This window comes from Lathyrus oleraceus, chromosome 6 (genome assembly GCF_024323335.1).
Source record: "Lathyrus oleraceus cultivar Zhongwan6 chromosome 6, CAAS_Psat_ZW6_1.0, whole genome shotgun sequence".
Lineage (NCBI taxonomy): Eukaryota > Viridiplantae > Streptophyta > Magnoliopsida > Fabales > Fabaceae > Lathyrus > Lathyrus oleraceus.
This window is the reverse complement of record NC_066584.1, coordinates 47,521,992-47,545,724: the sequence shown is the minus strand read 5'-3', so window position 1 is coordinate 47,545,724 and position 23,733 is coordinate 47,521,992. Positions and strand designations below refer to the sequence as shown.

Sequence of the window (23,733 nt, the reverse complement as noted above, 5' to 3'; positions counted from 1 at the left end):
CCCTCATACACCATATACACGTATGAAACACCTCAAATATAAATTTTATCTGCCCCGTACACCCCCATACATGTATGACACCCCCATACGTGTATAGGCATCCAGGATCCCAAAAAAACCCAATTTCAAGTATTTAAAGCCAGAAAGTGATTTTTTGAGGTATAGACTGATTTGGGGACAAATTTTGACGGCAAAAACAAGTGTAGAAGGCTGGAAAACTCATATTTTTATGGTGGATCAAAATTTTCATGAGCTTTAAGTGATTGAAGACTTATTTCGTCTCTAGATATATAATGTATACAAATTTTACCATGGTTTTCTTTATTATTATGAGTAGCTAAACCCCCCAATGCTAGGGGGTATCCATGTTCTTGAATTTGTTGATTGTTATGAATTGAACCTTGTAATGGCCTATTTATCTTATTCTGATGTACTTTTATCTGAATTTAATGCTTTCTCTTTCGGTCAAATTGAGAATTGATTACGATTAACTGTTAGGAAGGACTTCCGTAGTAACGCTTGATTCAAGTATTTTATAGTAAATATCACCTAGGACTAGGGATACCCTATAGAAATTGTATTGTTCTTGTTATATTGTTTAATTTTATATGTAATTCACTATGGACATAAGGATTAAGTTGAATGATTAAAGGATTGCTCACTAAAGACTTCGGAGAAAACATATTTGAGAACCAGTAATCAATATGGATAAAATAAGTCATTATAAGGTCAATTTAGGAGTGTTAATAATTCAGGTTCAAACACCCATTCCTAGTACGCTCTACTCATAGTGTTTTCTACTCTATTTAATTTGTTGTTATTTTCTCTTTTGAATTAAAACCCAAACAAAACCTCTAATTGCTCTATTTACTTCCTGTTTCATTTTAATATCTATTTTCCAAATCAAGAATCCAAAACCCCTAAAGCTTTTGTTTAACTAATCTAGAACCAAAACTCTGTATCGTCAAGCAGTCCTTGAGATCGATACTTAGGAAAATTTCCCTTATTATTATATTGGCAGATTAGTACACTTGCTAATTTTACTATCATGTATGCAGTGCCATAGGTTTTTACTTGAACCAAGTTTTGAGTCATTATGGCATGTATGCATGACTTGTTTTATTTGAGATTGTTTGTTAGCTTTTTATCTTTATAGTTCCTTGAACTGTATGTTATGTTGTGGTATTGAACTGTCTTGGCTATTTTGAATGCATCTTTTTCCTCTTTTTTGGTTTGTACATGGGTCTATGTTGTGAATGGGTGCATGACTGCTTGTATGTATTTGAAATATGGATTGGATGTTTTGCAGCAAGCTTGGCATGTCACTTTATTGAATTACTTTTTTGCTTTGAACTTGCATATGACTGTTTTTTCTATGGACTGATGTGGTGTTCATGATACTTTTGTCCTGATTTTTGCAAGTTTGACATAGAGTCGTGACATGAAGGTACTTGAAGAATAGATAATACATGGTGCATATTCGTAATGATCATGATGGATGGCAATGAATTTGAAGGTGGCAAGAGGAAATGACTTGAAGATTTGAGGGAAATAGGTCTAGGAAGGAGTATAGAGTCAAGGTCAAAAGTCATGGTCTTTGGTCAATTGTTGACCAAACATCAATAGTTTGACCAAAAAGTCAACTGTTTGAAAAAATGCATGTTTTTAAATGTAATTTCATTGATTTCATCATTGCCTTGTTGTTGTGCTTGAAACTGAGTTTTGTATTGACTTTTATAATGAGATTTGAGTCCTTGACTTTATAGTTGACTTGTTCTTCAAGTAATGAGTAATTTGCATTCCCTCCCTTTTTGAATTTAAATTCCTTCTTTATTTGCCTCAAATACTTTGAATATGTATGGTTTAGGGAAATAACTTTGAATGATGAAATAGACTTCGAATTGGTCAATAAAGTCAACCTTCCAGGGTTGACCTGTTGACCAAAAGTCAACCTATATCCAAGGCCTTACAGTTATACTTCTTTCTAAAGGTTTTTCATTCTTTTTCATAAATAATAATAAATAACAAACCCTAGTGAATACACATAATGTATAATAGGACCTTGGCCCAATAGGATCACATGATCAATTAAATGATAATTCACATACTTGAGAAGTCAAATTAATCAGTTAAGTCCAAAACCATGGAACCTTGACCTAAAGTGGCATGTAGTGCAAGTAAACTGAATGTCAATGCTTCCTAAATGAATATCAGGTAAAAAAATGCATGCCAATGAATAAATCCATAATCCAGATGACTGAGAAAAAAAGGAGGGAAAATTTGGGGCATGACACCCGTTTGGTCAACCGGTTCTTAAAGCGATTTCCCTTTAATCAACTGATGTTTTGAGACTTGTTTTAGACTAACCCATTCTTGGAGTGATATTCCCCGGGTCAACTGATGTTCTAGGCGACTTGCCTCTGATCCATAGGGTTTTGAGGTGGTCTTGATTTTGGTCAACGTTGACGAATGATCAAGTTCTTCTCTGATTGCTCCTTGCTTGAATTTCCCTAACGCTAGGTACTGAATTGCAGTTAAAATTGTTCATTCAAAAATGGTAATTTTAATGCGATGCTTATGCATGTTGAAAAAATCATTATTAAAATGATATGGTGATGTACAACGAATGGACCACTGATCCAAACATAATGTTAATATTCAAAGTACGAAAGATAGTGTGAGAAGATGATACCAATATAGATTGTAGGCAAATCTCTAGGAGTCAGTTTAACACAATCTTGTTGTAGTATGCTTTCAAAATAAATTCTATGTTCAATAGGGTCTTTTAGGGTTGTAACATGGCCTTGTTCACGGTTTCTGAAAAAAGGGATATTAGGCTCGAAATTTGATTTTAACCCAACTCATTCTCCTTGATGATCTCTAGTCTATGTTTAGTTAATTCAACACACACATTTAACTTCCAAGAGGAATTTGAAAGTGGAGATGTGATGATATGATGGTTTGGGAACCAATGAGGTTTGCTCGAGTTGGTTGTCACCTATTTTTGTTTGGCAGTCACAAAATTTTGTTTTTGTCAAGAATTTTGGTGACCCTTTGATTTGATATGGTGATCACCTAATATTGTTTTTGTTTGTTTTTGTTGAGGATTTAAATGACCTATTTTGATTGAATTATTTTTCCTTTTATCCCTAATTTTTCTTGGATCACTTCTTTGAAGCTTTCAGTCTGCCGAGATGCCCTGTTTTTTTCTCCATAAGTCGCCTTTTTTGATGTTCGACTTAGCGGGATTTTTTAATATATTTTGTTTGAAAGATTGTTATTGCATTGTTGATGGTTGGTAAGGAACAACCATTTTAAACTTTTCGGCTTTTCACGACTTCTTCGACACTTCAAGATGTGTGTAAAGAAGAGTAAGTGGTTGATCCCTAGATGAGATGTTTCCTCTTGCAATTTGAATTCATACTCAAATTAACTGAACAAAACTACCCTGCCCCTGGTTAAGCGTAAGGGTTTTTAGTTCTGAAAGAAAGACCAACTTTTAGGCTCAAAGTTGTTGACTAAGGACTAACTCCTTATCTCTTCAACGTTTGTGGATTTGAAATAATGCCTTACATCATCAACAAGGTTTTATTCGAAATCATATCATCAACAATTTTGGGTATTTCGCTTTTTTTCATCCTCCCTCCAATCTTTACCAAAACAACAGTTTGATAAAGAAAATGAGTTGGATAAATATTGATATTTCTTTTTTTTTGTGCGATAAAAGAAAATGAGTGAATACAAAAAGGATTAATTTGAAAGATGCATGCTCATTTCATTAATATTACCATTAAATTAAATAATGTTTAAAAGCAAATAAATGTTCAACATGCAAGGAAATTTACAAATTAAAAAGATGAAATAACCAAATGATTGCAAGCGCTGAGGATGAGCTTTCTCGTCAGATCCATTGGCTTTAGGGGGGTAACTTTTCATACCAGATTCATGTTTCATTAACCTTTTGCCTACCCAAAGGTTGAGGTCGTCATGCTCGTTAGAGATGAAGCGATGATTTCCCGACTCTTTTCCTTTAATCTCTTTATGAGTTGTGGCCTCTATAGATGGGTTCTGCCCCCTTGCTATGATGTGGAAGATCTTTTCCACTAGGTGACTCTATAACCGTTTCATCAACTTTTACCATGCATTGATTTGAGTCAAATATTTTATCATTCTGAGTCGACCCATTGAATCCTAAGATGTCGTTGACGCTGGTCACGAAGGTTTTTACACCCTTTGGTGAGTAGAGGTTTCAAGGGTTTTGGGGATCCCTTGATTTCGTCAATATCCGAACATGTAATAAAAATGTTATGTTTGGGTCATTATCTTTAAAGATCAACAATTTGTTGTCAATCATATTTTTCAACCTAAACATAAAGGATTTACAGTCTTTAGTGATATGTCCAGGTGATCCATCATGGAATCTACACCTAATGTTATGGTCATACCCAGGTGGGTATAGATACACCATTGGATTGAGTTTTTTAGGAGACACCAAAAAATTCTAAATTAGTTGAGGCAACATCTCACTATATGACATTAGTAGTGGTTCAAAATGGAAGGGCTTTCCTCCTCGGTCATCTCGGTGTCTTGTTTGAGCGTGGTTCTAATTTTATGCCCAGTTCCTCTGCCTTGGTTGGGGAATAGGAAATGGCTGTTGGTTTGGAAGCACGGGTTGAGGAAGACATACCAGAGAAAGGCTATGAACTAGAAAATGAGTAGTCGCTGCATAGGGTTAACATTGACATGTGGTGAAATCGGATGGATGCAGAGAGGCAACCACTTCTGCTGCAACAACTACTGTGGGGGTTGCCCTCTCTTCTCAATACAGCTTACAAGGTTTCCATGACCAAGCCCATATGATTCTTAAATTAATTGACCTTCTCTCTCAATAATTCTCGACCTCATTGAAGTTCTTCGATAGTTTGTCGAGACATGCTTCACGTTTTGAGCACGTGTCGGGCAATCAACCTGTTATTTATGGACAAAAACTGGAATGAGTTTTTTGTTGTTGAAAAATGATATGCATGCATGATGATGAAATGCGAATGCATGATTTTTTTTATATGCAAGGAAAATGCAATACCATGTTACGTATGGATGCATGAGGGTATGCATGATATGATCTCAAAAGGTCCACATGTAGTTTCCATGGTAGAAGGATTCTCATGTATATCTTTAATCAATGATCCACCCATAGGTAAGCTCTAGGGTTACAAGTTCCTAGAGTCATGGGCCCTTCTTGAGGCATACGTCTCGCGGGACAATACTACATAACCACCAACTTAATCCTAAGGGTTCTTCTTAGACTTGGGAGTACTTCCTATCTCACACAATGCCAATAACCAAAGAATCCCTACAGTACCATGAGAATAAATAATAGATAACAATAGTAACATAAAAGAGATAAAGAGAAGAAAGTGGAAAAAAGCAAGTAAACAAAGTTAACATTCATTGCAAATAAAACTAAATTAGGCTTTACTTTATAGCTAAAGCGTATCCCTAGTAGAGTTTCCAACTGTCGCGACGCAAAAAAAAAAAAATACCTGGAGCGCTCAAACGCTGGAGATGATAACATAGTCGCCACCGAATTTTATTTATTCCAGAAGGAAACGGAAAATATCGATAAAACACATAAAAGAAAAAGAAAATGGTCGTCGCAACCAAATTCGGGTTCGAGAGTCGATTATGCGAGGGTAAGGTATTAACACCCCTCACATCCGTTGTACTCAACGAGAAACATTTATTTAGATTTGTCAATAGAATGTTAGCTTTCGTTAGTTATTTTCTTCTTATTATTAAAAGGCCTAAAAGGAAAGAGAAAAAGTCGCAAAAAGGATTTTTGTTAAGGTGCTTGACAAGATTGTGAGTCTTGCTCCTACGTATCCTCAGGTGCGATAGGAAACTCAAAACTATGAATTTTTTGGTAGCAAATGAGTGTTGGTTGGTTGATTTTGGTGAACAAATGTTTAGGTCACATTATAGCGGTTAAACGTTGCTTGTATACTCACAACGAGAGGCTTAAGCGTTTGTTTATATCACGGTAGAACGAACTAAAGTTTTTTTTGCTTGTGAAAAGGTTTTTGATCATAATTTTAAGTCAGAATGTACGCTTTCGCTGTCCCATTTGAAGTTAAAAATACTTTTTGAAAAATAAATAAGTTCTAATTGCTTTTAAAGTACTCTCGCCGTTTTTAAAATCAATGCCTAGTTTTTACTATCCAGTTCAACCCTCACGCTCTCGCGATTGTCGGTTCTCACCTTAGTTAATTTCCCATTCTCGTGGCAAAATCGTATTAAATAGCTTCTCACTCTTGTGACAAAGTTAATTAAATTTAAATTAAAAACCAGAGTCAAAAAGATTGTTTGAGAAAAGAAGTTTTACACCGATTATTATTAAATCCCGTCTAATTAAATTGTTACATACCGATACCGGTAGTTTAGCCGGACATGTTAAACAATGCAAACACAGACGAACATAAACAGATTAACAATAAAACAAACATGATTACAATAATAATAAAGCAATAACAATTGAATAAAAACCTGGAAATTGGATTAACAGAATATGCCGAATCTTGAAGTACTTGAGCAGTCCTCCATAGGTCGGTAGGATTCTGCTCCTTCGAAGTAATCGCTTAGACTAAATTAAATAAATTGTAGTAGGTCCTCAGTGTAGGAAACTACTACTTTGGCTAAATGAAAAGCGGAAAGAAAAAAGGGAAAACCAAAGCTCTGAACGGTAAAAGAAAATTAATGTTGCTGAAGAAAAGTAAAAGACAAAATAGAATTGTCGTGAAAAAATGCAGAGAGAAAAAGGTCTTCAAAGCTGGCTTCCAAGAGAAAAATTAAGCGTCCCCGTAGGTTTCCAACTTCCGTATTTTTATATCCCTCATTAGGTCTTGGCAGTTGAGAGAAACAAGGATGCCTCAGTTGAGTGAGGAAATCATGGGTAAGTGGTTGAACCCCAAGAATTTAGGCCTGTTGGCTCACTTCTGTTTGACTGTTTCAAGGCGTTGATCGTGGTCGCGTGACGTTTGTGATGAGCCTATGACGGTCGTCACAGGCTGGGCGTTCTGGTCGTTACATGCTTTGTGACGGTCGTCACATCCACAAAGTTTGTATTCTCTGTTTTTTTCCTGTTTCTCTGCTGCTTTCTCTTCTGTTTCTTCTTCTTTTCCTTCCTTTTCTATACTTTGGTCATTTAAGCATGGGGGTTGAAATACCTGCAAAAATAACTCGAACACTTGCGAAATAATCAAAATATAAATGAAAGTGTAACGATTATTAAGTGTAAATCAAGGCAAATATACGATGTATTTCCGCATTATCAAAAATCCTAATGCACAATGCACTAATCACAATCGAAACAAAAAACATAACACAATGCTGACAAACCAAACTAAACCGAATACACATAATATGCTCGGATCTGATTTCAGCGTGATAAAAAGCAACAAACAACAACACATATACTATATATTTAAATCATTACAGATTATTTACAATGGTCAAAACTAAAAATCTAGCATAGTCTAGAACAAATTGTGTCGAATGTACGGATCAAGTCCAATTTAAACGCAATGAAAACAAAGTACACATCACAATCACAATAGAATATACACCAAACATGGAAGCATAATCGCAAATAGATATATACACAACGCATAACAAAAATCGCAATAAAATATATACACAACGTGAAACAAAAATGCAACAAAATATATACACAATGAAATAACACTTTTGGACTGAATCCTTACCAAATGCAGAGTTTTTGTCGATGCTATAACGGATATGACTCTGTTTACAACGAGCTCGAAGGTGGTGCGTGAAGTGTTGTTGTTTAAAGGTTTGCACGGTGAAACAGAGGAGTTTTGCTTGATTTTTCCAATGAGTTTGTGAGGTGGGGGTGGTGCATTTGGATTTGTGGAGCAGTGTCGTGGATGGTTAGAGGTTGAAGTGGGAAGGTGGCTGATGGTTAGAGGGAGTATGGTTGGAACATTGAAGTAAAGGTGGTTGTGAAACATTTGGTGTGTACAAGGCGTAGAGGAAGATATGTGCGCAGGCAATCTTTTCATACTAAAGGAAATTCAAAAATGGAAATATGTCTGTCAGAGAAGGATTTCCCATGAAAGGGAGATAAGTAAGTGTTCCTTTGGAGGTCATGAAGTTTTGAAATTACTCAAGCAATCTTGTCTAATGAAAATTGTGTCACATGTTGGACCATGCTATGAAAAACTGGTTATGGAATTAATTGTCAATCTCTCTCTTGAGTGCAATAAGGAAGGAAGTGAGGAAGTTAGAAAAATGTATATTTGAAGGTGTTGTGTGAATTTCTCCCCAGAAGTCATCAATGACTATCTAGGTAGAAACAAGTTGACTGAATTTGATGAAGTTCCCTCCTTGGACAAAATTTCTCGAGTTCGCTGCAAATCAAATCAAGGAATGGCAAAGAAAAGACCTTCTATCTACTTCTAAATTGAGTGTGAAATATGTAGTGCATAATAGGATTGGTGCATTCAACTAGGATCTCACTAACCAAGGCTCAAACATATCTTCTAGCTTGGATAAATTGATTTATCAAATTAGGACCAAGGCCAAAATCAATTTTGTGGAATATGTTTTTGACCAAACCATGAAGCATGCATACTCTTTTGCAATCAAGCTCCATATTGCATTTCCCTTGCTTAATCACAGGAATCATTCTGAAGAAGCATCCAAACATCATCAAGCCTACAAATGTAAATCAAGAAACCCGCTCCTCTGACCTTTGGCTATAGGCTATTTGAAGGGTCTCATGTCCCAGACATTGATCTGACTAAAAGTTAAAGACAATTTGATGATGTATGGTCATCTGTATTTTCTAAAACTACCAAACAAGATATGTTGTATGAGCTAGTTGAGATGTTAAGTGCTCTAGAAGCTTCAATCCCTTAAAGTCCAAAGAGAAGGAAGGGGGTAGATGAGCTGATCAAATTGATTCACCATGTGAAAGAGGTAGAAGAAGACACTGGATGTGAAGAAGAAGACTCAGACAGTGAAGAAAATGAGCAAAATTTTGAGTAATACATCTTGGGAAAGGAAGATACATGCCACAATGTGCCAAACATCTGGTAGGACAAATGAATGCTTGCTATAGTTATTTACTGGAAATTTGTTTTTTTGGCTAGTAATTTCTGGTGTTGTAATAACTATCATCTTTACACGGCCTGTACTGTAACTCCTATGGTTCAACATTTAGGATTTTCCTCTGTGATCTTATTTGCAGTAGCCTTTTCTATCTTGGTAGTGTATGTGTTGACATACTAACCTTTTCATGTTTGACATCAAGGTGTTATTTTGATATGCTAACCCTTTTCCAAATTATGGCAAAAAGGGGGAGTAGTTTGGTGTTGTTGAGTTAACACATGTATTTGTTTAGTACCCACCATCTCTGGTAAGTGCTAATGTTGTGCTCATATGTTGCCGCATCGGACAAGACATCTGACCCCTTTGATGTGAGATTTTGTGTTAGTAGAATGTTGCATATCTGGTTATTAGCTACTAACTGTTTGTCTTATGCATGACTAAGTATGTGAATCATTGCATGTTGATAATTGTTAGTTAGTAGGATTATATGCTACTAACTATGAGCTGATTGAGTGCCATGAATGACTAAGTTGTGAATGATTGCATATCTATCTAATTAATTTTAGAGCACTATTTTGTGTGGCATTTATGATGAATGCTACTAATTTTCCGTTGTTGAGCTTATCTATGATGTTTTGAATACTGCTGCTAATTGTATGCTTTGTTGCCTGTCACTTGTTCTGGTATGAGTAGGTTTTATATCTTGAAGAGTTGGTTTTCCATAATTTAGAAAAAAGGGAGATTGTTGTTCCTTTTGGAATGGTTGCATTTCACAAAGAAACAACATGGAGAAGTGTTCAAAGTGTTCAAGATTAATCTAGCATGCTTAAGCTGTATGGAGGTGCAAAAGGGATACATGTTGGACGCGATGTCACTACATGTTGGTACGACATCTGGGCCTTGTGCTACATGTCACTACTGATGCATTTTGGAAGACTTTATGGTCAAAGATTGGATAAGATTTTATTGCTAATTTGCTTAACAATATGATTAGGTGATTTGTTTGACAGTTGGATGGAGATTGATTCAGATTTAAATGAAGGTTTGAATTTGAATTTAAATTGAAACAAATCATATCTTGTTGGAGAGATTTATGGAACAAATAATATCCAACCGATTATGTATTAATTCTGGATGAAATTAAAGATAATATCCAAGTAGAAAAGCCCAGAGTTATCATGCTATATAAGGATCTCAAACCTACATTGGAAATTAAGCATTCACATTGAATACTTTAGAACTTTAGGATTTACAAGAGTCCTTGTTATTTTTATGTACACCACACCATCTTTCAATTTCTTGGCATAGTTGTAGGTTTGTCTAGTTAAGTTGCATATTCAAAATCTTTATGTACACCTCTATGTTTCATTATCTTGGCATAGAAGGTTCGTCTAGTTGAGTTGTAATATTCAACATTGATAATTAGATTAAACATCAATCATTAGGGTTTAGTGATTGAGAGAAGGTGACATGGGTTCACATATTTAGGGGGACTCCTAAAAAGAAAGTCACTGGGTAATGTTATGAAGAGGCATTGAACAACATAGGGTTTGTTGTTGCTTGTAAGAATAATTATACTAAGCTACTAATAGTTAATTTCCTTTCTTGGGTTGAAAGCCAACCCTTTAGACGTAGGTGTTGTTTGCATCCAACTGGGTTACCAATTGTTATGTTCTTTATTGCTTTTCTTCTCCATTATCTTGTACAACTTAATATGTATTATTTTTGTACTTCTGGTTTATCTTGTCGAACCAGTTGTCTAGGACATTTTGTTCGACATTTGTACCCTTAGGAACAAAATTTCATTGAGATTTAATTTAATATGTGTTCTTTCAGGGGTGTGTTCTTCCATCTTAAATTTTTTGATTATTTCCCCGACATACCTTTTCTGGTGTAGCATCAACCCTCTTGATGTGTTGAGAATTTCAATTCTTAGGAAATAGGATGGAATGCATAGATCAATCATCTCAAATTCTGACATCATGAGTTATTTGAATCTCTTGATTTTAGATTTTTTCTCTTTCAGTCAGAAGTAAATCTTCAACATATAAGCATATCAAAATTATACTTAATGTTGTTTCATGCACATACACGCCATACTCGGACATGCTTTTAATGAAGCCCAATTTCACTAGAAATCCGTCTATTCTTTTTTTTCCCATGCTCTAGGCGTCGATCTTAGGCCATAAAGTGCCATGTTCATTCTCTACACCATATATTCATTGTCTTTGATATTAAATCTTGGTAGTTGAGCGACAAAGAAAAATTCTTCAATTGGCCCATTTAAAAATTCGGACTTAACATCTAGGTGGAACATGGATTATCCCCTTACATTCGATATGACTATCACAAGCCTATCGGTCTTCGTTATGGATACAGGGGCATAAACCTCTGAATAGCCTAGACCTTGTCTCTACAGAAAACCTCTAGAAACTAACCTGTCTTTTGTTTTGTAATTGATCCATCTCGATTGTGTTTCAGCTTTAACATCCACTATACTTCAATAACCTTCTTATCAAATGGAAGTTCTATTAGTTTGCATGTTTCAATCCTTTCAATTGTGGCTAGATCTTCTTTCATTTTCTTTTTCCATGCCCTGTTCATTAAGGCTTTATGATGGTTGATTGGTTAAGCATCTGCCATAAGTGCCATATGAACCAAATCATCTTTTTTTTTGTTACTTCATTATTATTGTCTAGTTCATATTCTTGTTGCCTTCTTAAAATGTCCTTTTTTATTTTAGGTCTCCGATTCACCTTAACATTTGTAACTTCCACATATTTTTTAGATGATTCATCATTGTCATTAAGTGATAAACTGACTTGATAATTACTTGAATTGCTCCCTGAATGCCAATCATATGAGCTTCCCTAATCTATCATTATATATATATATATATATATATATATATATATATATATATATATATATATATATATATATATATATATATATATAATATATATATATATATATATATATATATATATATATATATATATGTATGTATACTAGTAGACATCTTTTAAGTGGTAAGGTCATAGGTTTTATAGGCACCGATTGCATGTTAAAAAACTAACATCATTGATGTTTTATTATCATCCAACTTCCTTCTCTTGGCATCAGGTAAATGGTTGTGACATAGTTTACCAAATAATGTAAAATGATGCATATTATGATTCTTACCACTCCAAATATCCTCATGTAATTTATTCTTTAACCTTCTAGTTGGACATTAGTTCAACACATATGTTATAATGTTAATTTTTCCCCAGAATGATTTGGGCATGCCTATTAGCTTTACCATACATTTGGTCATGTCCAATATAGTTTTGTTTCTTAGGATAAGCCATTATTTTACGGTGTATTAGGAGATGCAACTTCAGGTTGTATACCCTTATCATCATAAAATGACTTAAAGTCCTTTGATATATATTCACCACTACCACCAGCTCTTAAAACCTTAATTCTTCTATTGCATTGGGTTTCAACCAGAGCCTTGAGATTCTTAAATATATCAAACACTACACCATTATATTGAAACAAATAGATCCACATCTTTCTATTATGCTCGTCAACAAATGAGATGAATTATCTATTTCCTCGGAGAGATTTCTTCTCAAAAGGTCCACATGCTTATGAGTGGACAACTTTTAGCATATTGTTTGACCTCATTGATAAGTTGTCCTTAAATGATTTCATATATTTATTACCAAGGAAGCAACCATCACACATCTTGTCAAGCATTTTGAAAATTGGAAAGACTAGCATTATACCTTGTCTGACTAATTAATTAAAGGATCAAAAGTTAAAATGAAAATTTCTTAGATTCCATAGCCAAATTTTATTACACTACCTCACAAATTTCAAGCACTCTACCTTTATGGTATTGATCAATGTCTTGAAGGTCCTATTATTTGCAACTAGTGACCTCAATACAAGGATGTTGGTAGGATCATATAGTTCTAAGACATTGATCTACCTCTGTGGTATTGATCAATGTCTTGAAGGTCCTATTCTTTGCAAGTGGTGACATCAAGATAAGGATGTTGGTAGGATCATATAATTTAAAGACAATATTATTCATGATTATAGAGAATCCTTTATCTAAAAACATGCAAAGACTTGGTAGATTGCAATCCATTCATGGTACAAACATCACATCCCTAATGATTGTAGATTTGTCATCATTTCTTCTAATCACCATTTTCTCAATTCCTTCAGCATTTGACAATATTGCTGACCCACTAACAAAGCCTCTTGCGCAGCAGAAGCATGATGGCCATACTAGATCAATGGGCATTAAGGATATGCCTGATTGGCTCTAGTGCTAGTGGGAGATTGTTGGTGTAAGCCCTAGAGGCCAATACTTTTGGTACTTGTATCGATATGATGGATTGGAATAAGGAGTTATTCACCCAACTGAAATTTTCGAGAGTTGTATGAGATACAACTGGAAGGAGTTCCTACCTAAATAACCTAGTTTTGTGTAATCCGCCTACGCGGACTTAGAACGAAGTGAAATATGGATCTCGACCCACTAGAAAATCTTCCAACGGGATTTTCCGAATCAAATGATAAGGGTCATTTGTTTTGAGTAAAATAGTAGGAGCATATTTGATTAAAGGCCTAATTAAATATGTCAATGATACTTATATTTTCATTAATCCTTATGTAGATTACCATGACATCAAACACCTCTAACAACATCCTGCGATCAATCCTTGATAAGGAAAAATTATCTGGGACAAATTTTCTGGATTGGCACCGAAACCTGAGGATTGTCCTCAAACATGATAAAAAGCTGTATATCTTGGAGACATCTGTTCCTGAAGAGGAACCTCCTAGTTCTGCACCTAAGGCAGAAAGAGATGCTTATAAGAAGCATGTCGATGATACCAATGAAACTGCTTGTCTCATGCTAGCTACCATGAACTCAGAATTGCAAAAGCAACATGAGAACATGTCAGCGTTCGATATGATCGAACACCCAAAGTTGCTCTATCAAGAGCAAGCAAGGCATGAGAGGTTTGAAGTTTCAAAAGCCCTTTTTCAAGGTAAGTTAGCTGAGGGAACCCCTGTAGGTCCCCATGTACTCAAGATGATTGGGTATGTGGAAAACCTTGAGAGATTGGGTTTTCCCCTCGGAAAGGAACTTGCGACTGATTTGATCTTGCAATCGTTGCCAGATGGGTTCAGTCAATTTGTCCTAAATTTTACCCAGAATGATATGGACAAATCGCTTCCTGAACTGCTCGTCATGTTAAGAACTGCCGAGCAGAATCTGAAGTCAAAAGGGAAGTCCATTCTGATGATCGGAAATGGAAAGAGACAGAACAAAAGGCCCACTAAGCAGGGTGATAAAGGGAAAGGCAAGGAAGTTGCCAAACTCAAACCCACCGTTGCTGCTTTAAAGCCTAGTGGAGGCATAGCAAAAGAAGGCACTTGCTTCCATTGCGGTAAGACCGGACACTGGAAGAGAAACTGCCCAAAGTACCTGGAAGATAAGAAGAATGGAGTAGAGACTTCAACTTTAGGTATTTTTGTTATTGAAATTAATTAATCTACTTCAGCATCATGGGTATTAGATACTGGATGCGGTTCTCACATTTGTACAAATGTGCAGGGACTAAAAAGGAGTAGAGATTTGGCAAAAGGTGAAGCCGGCCTACGAGTTGGCTATGGAGCAAAGGTTGCTGCTTTAGCCGTAGGAACTTATGTATTGACTTTACCTAGTGGTTTAATAATTCAGTTAGAGAACTGTTATTATGTACCTGCAATTAGCAGGAATATTATTTCCATTTCTTGTTTGGACAAGTTTGGTTTTTCATTTATAATAAAGAACAATTGTTGCTCAATTTATTTGAATGATATATTCTATGTTACTGCACAAATGAACAATGGACTATATGTCCTTGATCTTGAAATGCCTATTTATAACATTAATACTAAGAGGATAAAACCTAATGAGTTAAATCCAACTTAACTTTGGCATTGTCGATTAGGCCACATAAATGAGAAACACATTTCCAAACTCCATAAAGATGGATTGTTGGACTCTTTTGATTATGAATCACATGAGACATGCAGATCTTGTTTAATTGGAAAGATGACAAAATCTCCATTCACAGGAAAAAGGTGAAAGAGATAATGATCTTTTGGCCCTCATACATACGGATGTATGTGGACCACTGAACATGCCAGCCAGAGGAGGTTTTCAGTACTTCATCACATTTACTGATGATCTCAGTAGATATGGTTATGTGTATTTAATGAAACACAAATCAGAGTCCTTTGAAAAGTTCAAGGAATTCAAGAGTGAAGTACAAAACCAACTAGGTAAGAATATTAAAACTCTTCGATCAGATTGAGGTGGTGAATATTTAAGCCTAGAGTTTGATGACCATCTGAAAGAGTGTGGGATCCTATCCCAACTTACTCCTCCTGGAACACCCCAATGGAATGGTGTATCTGAGAGAAGAAATCGAACCCTGTTAGACATGGTCCGATTCATGATGAGTCACACCGATCTTCCAAACTCTTTTTGAGGACATACACTATTGACATCAGTTTATACACTTAACCGTGTTCAATCCAAAAGGTTGAGAAGACACCATATGAGATATGGAGTGGTAAGAAACCACATATGTCTTACATGAAGATTTGGATTGCGAAGTTTATGTGAAACGACAAATTTCAACTAAGCTTGAGCCCAAATCTGACAAATGCTTATTTGTGGGGTATCCTAAAGAAACAAGAGGGTATTACTTCTACAATCCTTCTGAGGGCAAAGTGTTTGTCGCTCGAACTGGAGTTTTCCTAGAAAAGGATTTTATTTCCAAAGGAATCAGTGGGAGGAAAGTAGAGCTTGAAGAAATTCAAGAATCACAAGGCATTGGTACACCTATGGAGGAATTAGAGCAGGAAACACAAATAGTTGTGTAAAGAGCAACCCGCTCAAGTAGAACAAGACCAGCATAGGTCAAGTAGGATACGTCACCTACCTGAGAGATATGGATATCTCATAACAGATCAAGGTGATGTATTACTCATGGATCAAGATGAGCCTGTGACCTACTCATGGAATCTTCGTTTTGATGAAACAGTAAAACAATATGGATTCATCAAGAACGAAGATGAGCCTTGTGTCTACAAGAAGGTTAGTGGGAGCATGATCGTGTTCCTGGTATTATATGTAGATGACATATTACTCATTGGAAACGATATCCCTACCCTGCAACAAGTAAAGTCTTGGTTGGGGAAATGCTTTTCTATGAAGGACCTAGGTGAAGCAACCTATAAATTAGGAATCAGAATCTATAGAGATAGATCACAAAATGCTTGGCCTAAGTCAGAGTACATAGACAAAGTGCTGATAGGCTTTAATATGAATGGTTCCAATGGTTATGTGTTTTGCTTAAACGGTGGCACTGTGAGCTGGAAAAGTTCAAAGCAAGATACAGTTGCTGATTCTACAACCGAGGCCGAGTATATTGCTGCCTCAAGTGCAGCAAAGGAAGCTGTTTGGATCAAAAAGTTCATTAGTGAACTTGGCATAGTCCCTAGTATTGTGGATCCCATTGGTCTCTATTATGATAACAATGGTGCTATCGCACAAGCTAAGGAGCCTAGATCTCACCAACGATCCAAACACATACTCAGGCGCTATCACCTTATTCGAGAGATAATAGAGGAGATGTGAAAATATGTAGAGTACCAACACTTGACAATATTGCTGACCCACTAACAAAGCCTCTTGCGCAGCAGAAGCATGATGGCCATACTAGATCAATGGGCATTAAGGGTATTCCTGATTGACTCTAGTGCTAGTGGGAGATTGTTGGTGTAAGCCCTAGAGGCCAATACTTTTTGTACTTGTATCGAATTATTTGTTAATAATAAAAAGACATTTTCTTTATTATGTTTGATTAATAAAGTCCCTAGAATAGTTAGTCCGTTTAATGTATCAAGTATGACTTAATCATGAGATCACATTAAACATAAGGACACTATTCTTAAAGTATCCGTAGTCGAGCTTTATTGTGAAGTGGGATAACATTAAAGCATTAAGACTATTATGTTTGTAGACTGATGATCATATCTCATGGATCATGGATAAAGAGTTATCAAGTCTTAAACATAGGTATGAATATTAAGAGTAATATTTATACCGGATTGACCCGCTATGAGAATACTATATAGAAAGTTATGCAAAGTGTCATAAGTTATTCTCATGGTGATAATGGTGTATACCACTCTTCGACCTGAAACCACTATGGATCCTAGATGTAGAGTCGAGTGCTTTATTGCTGATCCAACGTTGTCCGTAACTGGATAACCATAAAGATAGTTGATGGGTACTCCACAAAGCATGCTGAGGGACATGAGTGTCCTAGATGGAATTTGCCCATCCTGCGTAACAGGATAAATGTCTATGGGCCCAATATTGAACTGGACAAGGATGACACGGTCTATGCCTTGTGTTCAATATAGACATAAGGGCAAAGGGGTAATTATACACATAATTATTATCACAAGAGGTTTTGTCAGATCACATGACATTTTCGTGTCTTGGGTAGCAGTGATGTGTTGCTAGATACAACTCACTGTTTATTATGTTAAATACGTGATTTAATATAATTGTCAACGTCGCGAAAACCTACAGGGTCACACACAAAGGACGGATTGATGAGAAATAGAGTAACTAAGGAACACCGTAAGGTACCGTGCACTTAAGTAGAATACGAAATATGGTAAGGTACCAAATACTTAAGTGATTTTGGCATATTATGAGATATGGGCCAAAATACACTTAAGTGGACTTTTTGGCTTGAAGCCCACACAAGTGGTTCTATAAATAGAACTCTTGTGCAGAAGCATTGTATGGGAATGCAACACAACTGAAGAGTTGGAATTTCGTATCTCTCTTTCTCTCACTCAAAGCCTTCATTCGTACCAGCTAGCACTAAGATTGAAGGAATCCGTTCGTGTGGACTGAGTAGAGACGTTGTCATCGTTCAACGTTCGTGATCGCTCTGTGGATTTGTATCCAAGGTTTTGATCGCTACAAGAGATCTGCACCAAAGGTTTGAATCGCCACAAGAGATAACGATTCTATCACTGATCATGCCCATTCGTAAGGATCACTAAATGGAGAAATTTTTAAATTCCGCTGCGCCTTGGATGGCAATTCTCCTTCACTATAAACACTGCAACCATGAATACTAAAGTGCCATCATCTAAACCATCTTAAACTATATTGTCTTCATCATCATAATTGTCTCGAGCCTTATAATTTCCTTTATTGTACATGCAATATAAGGCATACTGATCCTAATTTCGGCAGTTATAGCATGAATGTGCTTCTTGTCCTTGCTTTGATTCTTTTATTCGTTGATGTTTGATGTCCCTCCTCCTTTCTTGGAGGATTCAGGTTTACCATCAAGCTTCGTCTTCTAGGATCCTGAACCTATATATTTCTTTAATTTATCTTGAATATTTTTGACTTTATGGCTCTCGAGACCATTTCCTCTGTGGCTCTTGAAACCATCATTCCTCTTGAAGGTTCGAGCCTATATAGCATGTAACGACTCTTGCACCCCCTTTATTTCAGAAATCCCCAACTCGTATGTTTCTAGAGATCTTATTAGATTATTCATCTTCATAGTTGCTAAGATGCCAAATTCGCGTATAACAACTATCACATGATAAAAATGAGGTGTGAATGTCCTCATAACCTTTCAATCACCATTTTCTCGGCCATCACTTCACCATAACTTCTAATCATATGAATAAAACCTTGAATATTTGATGGATAGCCTGCAACAATTTCATACTTTTCCATTTGCAGCAATTTTCACGGTCTTCCAAGAGATTGCAACTTAACACCCTCCACTTTGTGACACCCTTCATAGTATTTGATCAAGGTATCCCATGCCTTAATTGCATTCTCAACATGAGAAATCCTAGCAAAATTTACAGCATATAGTGTTGCTTGTATTGAGTACGTAACTTTGTAATATTTCTTCTTCTCTTCCATGTGAACATTCTTATGTGCTTTAGTTACATTTGTTGCTAGTTTTTGAATTTCATTTGCAACTATTTTGAGCGTGTCTTGATAGCCAATAAAGACTTCGTATATTTGTGTCATCTCTTTCAATTATCGCCATCAAGGGTTGAAATTGAGTTAAGAGGTCATAACCACAAATCAATTTACTTGGTTGATAATTATAGGAAAACTCTTTAATCTATTTATTCTAAAAAATCAAGAATCGACTCTGACACCAAAACCTATTAGAGTAATAGCTTTCTAATTCTTTAAAAAATGAGGGGAGGAGAAAAAAAGAGATTTTATAGCGATTAAAGTGAGGATTACATTTATTTATGCTTGGTTCTTCATACAAATATGAGTTGAATTACTTATATATGATTATACTACTAAGTAACCACATAGAACTCTTTATGAACATTCTTTGGCGCTTTTGTTGCATTTGCTGCTAATTCTTGAATTTCATTTGCAACTGTATTTTGAATGTGTCTTGATAGCATATAATGTCTTCATTTGTTTGTGTCATCTCTTCCAATTCTCATCATCAAGGGTTGAAATTGAGTTTAGGAGGCCCTAACCACCGGTCAATTTACTTGGTTGATAATTGGAGATTTTTTTTTAATCAGATAGAACGTGTAGTATGTATCACATGTAGAACTAGTAGTAACCAATACAAAATTAATAGTAACCTTAATAGTAATCACATATGGAGTTAGTTTTAACTACCTAGCCATCATATAATTAATCGATCGTAAACAACTTGGAATTGATTAACTAACAACAATTCAAAAGAACAACTTATATCATTACATAAAGTTTGATGAAAACATATTATTTAGCACACATTTTCCAATATATAACTTAACGAGGTTCTTTAAATCTTGATCAATAAAACATATGTATTAAACATTTTACAAACATTAAGTAGTCATAATACACATCAAACATTTTACAAACATTAAGATAACATTCATTCATTACAATAAAGTTTATTTGATAAGTAAACACACTCAAACCAAACACACTTCTTCTTCATCTTTGTTGCTATTCTTTGATAAGATGAGCATCAATATCTTTTGTCACCTTTTCAGCAAAGACCAAGTATGAATCTGGAGATCCAAATGCAATATCCTCCTTTAGCTTCTCATATTCAAAAGTCCATTTCACAATCCCACCTATCACTTGAAATGTTGACTTAAAACTCTTGTAATTCTCACTCACTTCCCCATCAAATAAACTATATGTGATTAACTTATTTTCATCATCTATAGTCTCAATTTTTGCTTTAGCACTTACTTTTTTTCCTTCTGCAGGGGTTCACATTAAGTATTTAAAATCATAGTTGATTGATTAAGATAAAATGAGAAATAAATAGAAATTAGAGAAAAAGTAGCACATGTTAATTTTTTAATATAATATTTATAAAATAAAAGACTAAAAATGTTTACAAAAGATAAATGAAGATTTAATTACCTATTATATATTCCCAATATTTGATGGAACCAACATTTTCCCCGTCACCTTCATGCACTTTATTTTCATGTATTTCTGGAGATATATTAGGAACATGTTCAAGTTGCTTTCTAAAGATATTATAGAATTTATCAGCAGGTGCTTGAATCTCTATCTCAATCTCCACTTTCCCACTTAAAGCCATGTCTATATGTTTCTACTAATGTAGAGATATTTGTGGATGATTATTGATTACTTATAAGGTGAAAAAAACATTCCTTTAAATAGAAGATTGATTGTTATTTTATAATTCTAAAATAAAAAAGAATTGTGAGGATTTGACTAAAGTTAATAGTTCAAATGCTCCTCCACTCACAAGCACGTTTCGTATTACAGTACTATTTGACGAAATTAAACAAAATTATTGATTGGATTTATCAAACTTTTTTATTAATCGGACATCACAAGTAAAACAGCTGAATATATTATTTTTTAGGGATATAAGTTGACATTTATGTTGCTTATAGATTATGAAACGATTCTGGAACAAACATTCGCTTACAAAATATTGTTCTAGTCAGCCCCACGATAGAAGGCGTCATAACAAGTATCGCACATAAAGACGAGCTGAATAGAGGAGATCTCATTCTAGCCAAGGATATATAAAGACAAGGACATATGATTCCGATCTCTAGCGTATTTTCTACTCTAAAATATGATCGGATGATAATATGATTTAAATCACCAACATTATATAAAGCATAACACATGTTATTTTAGATACACTTTCATTTACATTCTAAAACCACTTTTTTGTTAGTCCAATAACATAGACGTTGGAGTGTTAATTTTGTAGGTCCATCCCCGCTCTATTGTTCTGGAAGCTCACTCCACAGTATCAAAACTTTGTTCTATTTTATCTCTACAAATTTTTGATTCCAATTTGGAACAATGATGCCGTATGTTGGAATCATCTTCTATTTTATCTCTTCACCACGATTTCATATCGTCGATCTTTTCTCTTTCAGATCACCGTTCTATCCTCTTTCAAAGCGTTAATCTCTTTCTCGTACATATCGTAAATCTAGTTCCTATTGTCATGGCAACAACGAAAGTCACTCACTCAACCACCGCACACAACACCAACGCCGCAACTACTGTTGTAACCAACACTCATGATACTGTGAGGGAATTTCCACTTTCTCCGTCAATTGAAAATGTTTCGGTCTTAGTCACTCCTCTTACGGTTACAAAACTACAAATTTAGCACCTTCAATATTTGGACAAGGGACCTTCCAAGATCTTCCAACCCCCCCACCTTCTCTAGAGTCGCTCCAAGATCAAACATCTAAGCAACCTTTATTGTGAACTATAATTCATGGACATTAAATGCTCTGCAGTTTCCAATAATTGCAAGATAGTTTAGGCACGCAATGGGAAAATGATATATTGAACAATGTCAATAACCTAGTGCAACATCAACATTTGCACTTCCTCATTGTGAGGATACTTTGAATTCAATAAAACTTACAGTTTGCGTGATAAAAGGACAACTCCGTACATGAGACTGTTTCACGCGTTGATTGGAGAGTCGATCCATAACCTATTCTCGTCGACATTGTTTCACAACACAGGAAGACCCATAAATCACCATGTAATAATTTGAGGAGAAAACACCAAATTATTCCTCATGGTTCTAGAGGAAAATGAGGAAGCCACACGCCAGAGGATGGTCGTCGTCCTCACCCATCGCCATCACACCACTCACAAAGGGAACAATGACATGGTGTTGAAGCATAAGCTAGTAATCTAAATAGAAACTCGTATTCAAAATGGACCCTTGATAGCCAGATCGTCATATCTCTTAAACCCCATCCCAAAGACGAACATATTCAAATGAGACTACTATCACCCTCGGGGAGTCGTAAAATGAAAGAAGTTCATGTCAAACCTTAGAGAAGTTGTAATGACGTGGTTCAAGGCCCTCTTAGACGAAAGCATAAGTTCTTGGAAAGAGTTGTATGACTCCTTCACCACCCAATTGACAATGAAAATATGAAATTCCACCACCATAGTCGTGTTAAGTTGGATTCAACGGAAAATAGGGAAACCTTGCAAGAGTACATCGAACAATTTACAAAGGTAGTGGTAAGAGTGCGGGGGGCAGGCGATTGTTTGAAATGTTCGATATTCAAGAAGGGGTTGAGGCAGAATAGTAAGTTTCATGAAAATATAGGGTTGTAGGGAGTATGTAGCCTAAATGACATGTTTTATAGGGTGCAACCCTATATTAATTATGAGGAAGATCTCATAGGTAAAGAACGAGTGAAGGATCCGAGGAGAAGGGAACCCAAGACACACCGGACGATTGAGAAAGACTCCAACCGTTGTTAAGATGAAATGGACCCATGACCCTGAGCTAGGTTCTCATCATACATTCACTTGAACACATTAAGGGAGAAATTTTGGTAAAAATGTGCAAACACCAACTTTAAATAAGTCGGGATTAAGAAACCTTATCAGGTCAAGGAGTCGGACAAGAAAGAAAAATCAAAGTACTTCCATTTTCATAAAAGTCATGACCACTATGAGTGCAACTTTCCATTATATGTATTTTGTATGATGTCAAAACTATGATACTTTCGTATTTATGTATATTTGACGGTATCCTCTGAGTCTAACTGGGCATATTAGCATTAGGAAGCATAACAACATGTTGGAAAAGGTTTAGAAAAGGTTCATGCATCAAAGAAAAGGCTTCATGCATCACAAACTGTTTTTTATGTGAAAAAAAAGTCTATCTGTCGACACATACATGTTATAGGTCGAAACATAGAAGCATTTTTTTCTATAGGTCGACATATACGAGCTTCGGGTCGGTATATGTAACTCATTTTTAAAGCCTGTAAGTTTATGTTTGATGTTCCACCTCCATAGGTTGACACATGCATCGTATCTGCCAACACATGACTTATATAGGTCGATACATACATTAAAAATCTTTAAATTTTTCATTCCATTCTAATCCTTTTGAAATCCTTTTGCTTCATACTTTCCCACATGTATATACTTCATGCATTCATCATTTCTAGTAAGGTTCTAGA

The 23,733-nt window shown here is 35.5% G+C and overlaps 1 protein-coding gene across 1 annotated transcript; it reads right to left on the bottom strand.

Annotated features, from left to right (window-relative positions):
- Positions 1 to 19,964: 19,964 nt before the first annotated feature.
- Positions 19,965 to 20,896, bottom strand: LOC127092739 (MLP-like protein 28). The gene is made up of 2 exons (XM_051031622.1): positions 20,651 to 20,896; positions 19,965 to 20,484 (listed from the first exon to the last, which is right to left on the bottom strand). The coding sequence occupies exons 1-2, from the start codon at positions 20,832 to 20,834 to the stop codon at positions 20,222 to 20,224; spliced, it is 447 nt and encodes a 148-aa protein (XP_050887579.1). The 5' UTR covers positions 20,835 to 20,896; the 3' UTR covers positions 19,965 to 20,221.
- Between the last annotated feature and the right edge of the window lie 2,837 nt (positions 20,897 to 23,733).

Bases quoted from the DNA above. Each gene is read 5' to 3' on its own strand.
- LOC127092739 (XM_051031622.1), bottom strand. From the start codon at position 20,834: ATGGCTTTAAGTGGGAAAGTGGAGATTGAGATAGAGATTCAAGCACCT. The intron at 20,485-20,650 runs GTAATTAAATCT...GAACCCCTGCAG, and splicing joins ATATTGGGAATATATAATAG to AAGGAAAAAAAGTAAGTGCT.